Here is a 6,000-nt window from a genome sequence, read left to right as displayed (position 1 = left end):
GCAATTAAAAACCCTGCCCTAAGGGGCTGTTTAATTGGAGTGTAGACATTCTTGCTCATAAGTACTGACTCCTGGTTTTGCCAGTGGAGGGCCTTGGAGGAAGAGGCGGAGCAGGGGTAGGAAGAGGTGGGCTGGAGAGGGCCTCGGTGGAAAAAGTGGAGCAAGGCAGGGCAAGTGCAGGTAGGGCCACAGTCCAAGCTGGCTGCGATCAGCTGACCCATGGTGCCTGTGGAACAGCTGATCCACAGCACTGGGTTGCTGGCCAGTTCCCTGGGTGCTGAGCACCCCCCTCCTATTATTTTTCCTGTGCACGCTCCAACCCTGGAGCACCCACCGGATCAGCACCTATACTGAGCTTGAGCTGCAGCCCCAGTTCTGGGACCCTCCCACCCCACAGGGTCCTAGAAAGTCTGGGCTTCCGTAAGAGCCTGAACAGCTATGCCATAATTAAACGGCACCACAGCCTGTGTTCCACCAGGTTGAGTCAGCTGGCATGGTCCAATCACCATTTTTTAATTGCAGTGTAGACACAGTGTAAGTGGCCTCTGAATCAGCAATGTTCAGCTTAGGACGACTTCGAGGGAGCCCAACACAAAAAGAACCATCACCCAGCATGTATGCGCAGCACCCTCCACAGCACCAGTGGGCTATGCAGAATGGCCCAAGCATGCTTGGTCTGGGCACAGTGAAACATCTGAATCTGTTAAGCTGGCTCCAGAGGCACTGCAGAAGCCCAATGCCGGGTAGCCATTCATAGGGACTGATCCTGATGTGGGAGTTGCTAGTAATGACAGTCTCTCTCTCTGGACCCAATCTGTGAGTGGAGTTGTGAGCTGGCTCATAGGGCTTCAGTGCCACTCACTCAAATTTTGCCTACTCACACTCCTGTCTTGATAATTGCTGGGCCAAACCTGAGTGGGGGTGGGACCCCCGAGACTGAAATGCCTGGAGCAGGGAGGCAAGCCCAGGCAGCCCTGTAGGACAGGAGCTTCCACACAAACCCTTTGAAACAATCTGGCACCCCAATTTTGGGTCCCAATGCACAGGTTGAGAAACCCTGGCATTTGGCTGACCCTTAGATATCCTCGCTTTGAATTGTATGCCAACCACTGATCACTGAAATTGATATATGCAGTATTGTAGCATTTGGACATCATTTAGACCAGTAAGGTCACCCAGTAATACTAGATGCAAAAATACAGTATAGTTATTTTTCAGTCAAGATCCCAAGTTTTTACCAATTTACCAGGTTTTTCACCCAATAAACTTTATAAATTCTTTATTTAGCCAATTGCCCTTACAAGTATTTTTGCAATCAGTATCCCATATACAAAGCATTGATACAAACAAGGGATCTAAAAAGATATTAATTTAAACCCCAGGAAGACCATAAATTTTCAGTCAGATTTTGATGAGAACTTCAGGTACTCAAAAGTTTTTTCAGAACCACACCAAGTAGAATAAACAAGTCGTCTTCAACTGAGGAAAGTTAACTTTCATCTAGAGAGAAGGACAGTAACTTACATTTGCAGCTAAACACATGTAAGCAGGGTAAGGAGAATGAATTTTTCCACTCTGCATTTTATTTTTCTGTGCATTAGTGGGAATAAGAGAAAATAGTTCACATAGCCATCATGCTTCCAAACTAAAGTAGTTCTAATTCTGTATTCAAAATATTGATACATCCGAGTAGCAAATCAACATAACTGAAAGTAGACTATGCAATAAACTATGTAATATTCCTTGTACAAACCAAAGTGAAGAAAAGACAACAGCTTTAACAAGACTAGGATTTAATTTTAAAATTTTCACATTTAATACAAAGGTCAGTGTTTAAACTTTTATTTAACATGCAAAGTCAATTAACACATAAAGAAGTACTCCGCTATAAGTTGTAATTTTACATTTGTACATCAGAAATGTCAATTTTTAAAAAGCTGAACATAATTAATCTACAACAGCCCAACTTTGATTTATGCTGTTAGTGCACATCTGTATAATGTCAAAGCAGTGATTCTATATTTGCCCACAGTCTGTGATGACAATTTTTCTGCTCACCAACCCTTTGGGAGAACCAAAAGCTTCAATTTTTTTCACAACATCCATGCCATCCTTCACAAACCCAAATACCACATGTTTGAAGTCCAGGTGTTCTGCTTTTTTAAGTGTGATAAAAAATTGAGAATTATTGGTGTCCCGGGCACGATTTGCCATTGACAGTAATCCAGGGCCAGTGTGTTTCACTTCGAAGTTCTCATCCTCAAATGCATCTCCATAAATGGACCGTCCACCTGATCCATCCTGCCTAGTGATATCTCCTCCCTGAAAATATTAATCATATATAGAATTAGCTCATTACTAGCCCATAAATATCTACCAAGTAGAAAAGTTGCAGTATGTTTTCCTCTAGGAACAGCTGAATTAGAAAAAATGTAAGAACTCAGATGTCTGGATATTGACAAAATAAAATAGAATAGTCTCATTCTTAGTTTTAGCCATATATGTGATCTTCATAACAAGTAAACAGAAAACTGAAAATATTAAAAACTCAAGGCAAGGATAAAGGTTATTTCTTATGCACTAATCTATGGCCTAACTGTGAAGATACAGAGCTCTCTATTCTGAGAATTACTGGTGTCATTCTCTATTTGCTACCTGAATCTACTCAAATTTGAGGTGGTAAGCACCTTAAAAAAATCGGGCAGGTAAGAAGTTCTTTGGGTTTGTCACAGGGACACCAAGGAAAATTAATCCAAATTAACTAGAGGTGTGAATTTAAAGTGAATTAAACCGCACTAAATCCCTGTGTAGACACTGCTATTTGGAATTCAAGTGGCCTTAATTCAGTTTAAAGTGAATTAAACTAAGCCAAATTAAGGCCATTTCAATTCTGAATGAGGGTGTTCATATGTTCATACTAGGGTTTAATATAGTTTAACTAATCTACTTCAAATTCACAACTTTAGTTAATTTGGATTAATTTGCCTGGATGTCTGTTCATTGGCCAGATGTTCTTAACGAGCAAAGGGAAATGAAAATATTAAAAGCTAAGGGCACTCTGCAGCTAACATGAGCCACTTTAGTGCCCTTCAGAGTCAGACCACTAGTTTCTCTACTCTATAGCTATACTAGTCTGGGTCAGTGAGTGGGTAATAAGATTAACAAGCAGATGAATCATTACTATCATTAGAGTATACCAGTTGAAACCACCATACATAGGAGTAAAACCAAAGTGAAATGAATTCAAATAAAAACCAGTGTAAAAAATGGAATTAACAAGTACACATTAAAACCAAGTATGAAGTGTACAGAGACTTTCAAGCATGCTTATTAAACTGGAAAATGGGAGCTCCATACTCCAATAGGGTTGGATGGCAACTTGAATACTTGGACTATGAGTGTTATACGAAAGTAGTCTTACTTGCCAGTTTAGCTTCTCAGTCTGAGAACTGAAACAGCTGTACTAATATCAACCACCACATTGGATGGGCACCAAGATTAAAAAACCAATACCCATTAGGAAACTGTCACTGTTTGCCGAAGATTGAGTCTGCAGAAATGGTGCATCAAGTCTGCACAGATGGAAAAAACTGTGCAAATCAGTTTGAGAAAAATGAAATTACCCATGGCAGGTGACAATTGCCTTGATGCATCTGGACTACAGAATCTACAGAAAGAGCACAGCTTGACTTTCAGATACAGACTATATTTGAAGAGCTAATATTTAGAAAAAAATTACTTGTAAATGAGCAAGTTTGATATGGAAATCATTGAAGTACAATAAGTGGAATCCTACAACTTTTTAAAATAAAAGAGCCACTTTTCAGACAAGAACTACACTTTTAAACTAGGGAGTAAAAGTCTACCCACTGAATCGAAATCTTTGGTAAACTCCTCACTCCTAACAAACGGTCTTTTAGCTATAAGAAATCATATGGCATTTCTGAAGAAATGCCAGTGTAAGTCAAAATAGGTTTTATTCTAAGGAAAAAAAAATCTTCAATTTGCACTTACCTGACACACAAAGTCAGGAATTACTCTGTGAAATATGGAGTTCTTGAATCCAAATCCTTTTTCCCCTGTGCAAAGGGCCCTGAAATTTTCAGCAGTTCGAGGAACAATATTTGAAAATAGTTCCATGGTTATATGTCCTAAAGGTTCATCATCAGCAGAAACCTCAAAGTACACTACAGGGTTGGTTTCCTTTGACAGTTCTGCTGCCAGGGATACATGTCCTCTCTGTAGTTCAGACAAATTTTGTTGGCATTCTTCAAATCTCCTCTTGAAGGAATCAGCCATTTCTTGGTTTTTAAATCGGACTGCAAGTTGTTCTACTTTTGCTTCGCCATCTGAAATTAAATTCCCATACAGATTATTCACAGCCTATTCAGCATCAGTTTAAAGTTCTATTTTTGTCATATACATAAGGGAAAAGTTTAGGTGTTTTTCTCAAGCAACCTACATAAAACACCATATCATCTCAAACTCACCTGCATAATCTGTGGCAGTCCATACTAGAGCATTGTTTGACGTATTCAAGGGTTTTAAATTCATTGTTTTTGTGATTACATGATTTGCACACACTTTGAGAACTTGGTCCCTTCTCATTAAAATTCTGTAATATTTCTTCTGTGTATGGAAGAGAATCTTTATCTCTCCAACTCCACGTTCTTTCCACTGATTGACTTCTCTGTCCCATCGATAGAGTTTTGCCCTCTCTTTGAAGAGAATTTCTTCATCCTCTTCTCCAGATTTTACCTCCACCTAGAAAACAGCAGAAGCAGCATATTCATGCATTTCTTAGACAGTCCTTTTCACCAGGAATCTACTCATGCATTAAAGAGAATGGGCAATAGCTTTCTATTATCTTGATTTTACATCCTCCTCCTCCTTTCAAAACTTCCTCCAAAATATACTTTCTACTTGAAATTCTGCATGGGCAGGTCTATAGCCAGAGAAGATATATGCCAGACTGAGGTGAGATGAATAAGCTGCTTGAGATACGTAGTTGAAAAGAGAGGTTTATTTCACAGTTTAGAAAGTTTACCTTTTATAATGCCATCTCAAATACTGCTTGGCATAAAAATTCAAATTTGCTGTCAGAGTCCTTCACACATTCTGGGGCACAGTTTCTGACACAGAAGTTCTTTTCTACAGGTTTGTGCACCTGAATGCTTTGGCAGAGGTCCCAGACAAACATAAGCTTTGCTGGAATACAAATGTGCTGGAAGAGTTTGCATTATTTTTAAATAGCATTATATAGCGCTGTGTTTTATTTTTAGTGCTGTGCTATGCTCTCTGCAGACAAGAGTATGATCTCAAAGAACTTGCTTTCTATAACTAGACCACACAAACAAGTAGAAGGCTCATGATTACACATGTACATGAAGGATATGCCTCACTTTGTTTGGCTGTGCCTATCTGAAGTTTCTGGTCTCTTCACAAATGTTAAAAACTAAAGTTGTTAAGAGTTCTCTTTTGGAGCAAATGAAAGCTTGAGAAGCTCAAACAAGTGACCCAGTGAATGCAAGAAGGATTGTCTGTGGGAGGACAGATGAAAAAAAAAAAAAGGAAGGAAGAGCAGAAGGGGGAAGGGAGATTAAAAAAAATGCATAAGGGGAAGGGTGAGGTCATGCAGGATTTTAGAGAAGTGTTACCATGGACACTGTTATATAAAGTCTATAATTAAAGAAAAATGAAGTTTGTCTTTAGAAAAGATTTTAAATACAACCCAAATAGACATCTCTAACATTTCGAATATGGTTTAAACATCACCAATTAGTAGTAGTAGACATCCGTCTCGAGAAACTATGGGTATGCCCCTGAAAGGTAAAAAAATTTGCTCAGTTGGTTTTATGGCAACTGCGGCTGTGGCTGAAGAGAGTGAGTGTCTCTGCTGCATGTGTCACCTTTAAAGGTCGTGTTTCAACCCTTTAGACTCTGCCCTCTGCGAGCTCTTTTCTCCTCTACTAAACTGGACTGCTTCCTCTCCTAGCTTTG

At 39.4% G+C, this 6,000-nt stretch overlaps 1 protein-coding gene across 3 annotated transcripts in view; it reads right to left on the bottom strand.

The window, feature by feature from the left end:
- Positions 1-1,105: 1,105 nt before the first annotated feature.
- LOC137163417 (E3 SUMO-protein ligase RanBP2-like) overlaps positions 1,106-6,000 on the bottom strand; it is a 73,789-nt gene continuing 68,894 nt past the window's right edge. For all 3 annotated transcript variants that reach the window (XM_067563623.1, XM_067563624.1, XM_067563626.1), the window contains 3 exons: positions 4,491-4,764; positions 4,015-4,349; positions 1,106-2,322 (listed from right to left, as the gene is read on the bottom strand). In XM_067563623.1, coding sequence (XP_067419724.1) covers positions 2,017-2,322; positions 4,015-4,349; positions 4,491-4,764 — 915 coding nt within the window. In that variant the 3' untranslated portion in view covers positions 1,106-2,016. The remainder of the gene's footprint in view (positions 2,323-4,014; positions 4,350-4,490; positions 4,765-6,000) is intronic.

This window comes from Emydura macquarii, unplaced genomic scaffold (assembly GCF_026122565.2).
Source record: "Emydura macquarii macquarii isolate MOO-44397 ecotype Brisbane River unplaced genomic scaffold, CSIRO-AGI_Emac_v2 contig_2531, whole genome shotgun sequence".
NCBI classification, from domain to species: Eukaryota; Metazoa; Chordata; order Testudines; family Chelidae; genus Emydura; species Emydura macquarii.
This window is presented reverse-complemented; position numbering and strand designations above follow the sequence as displayed.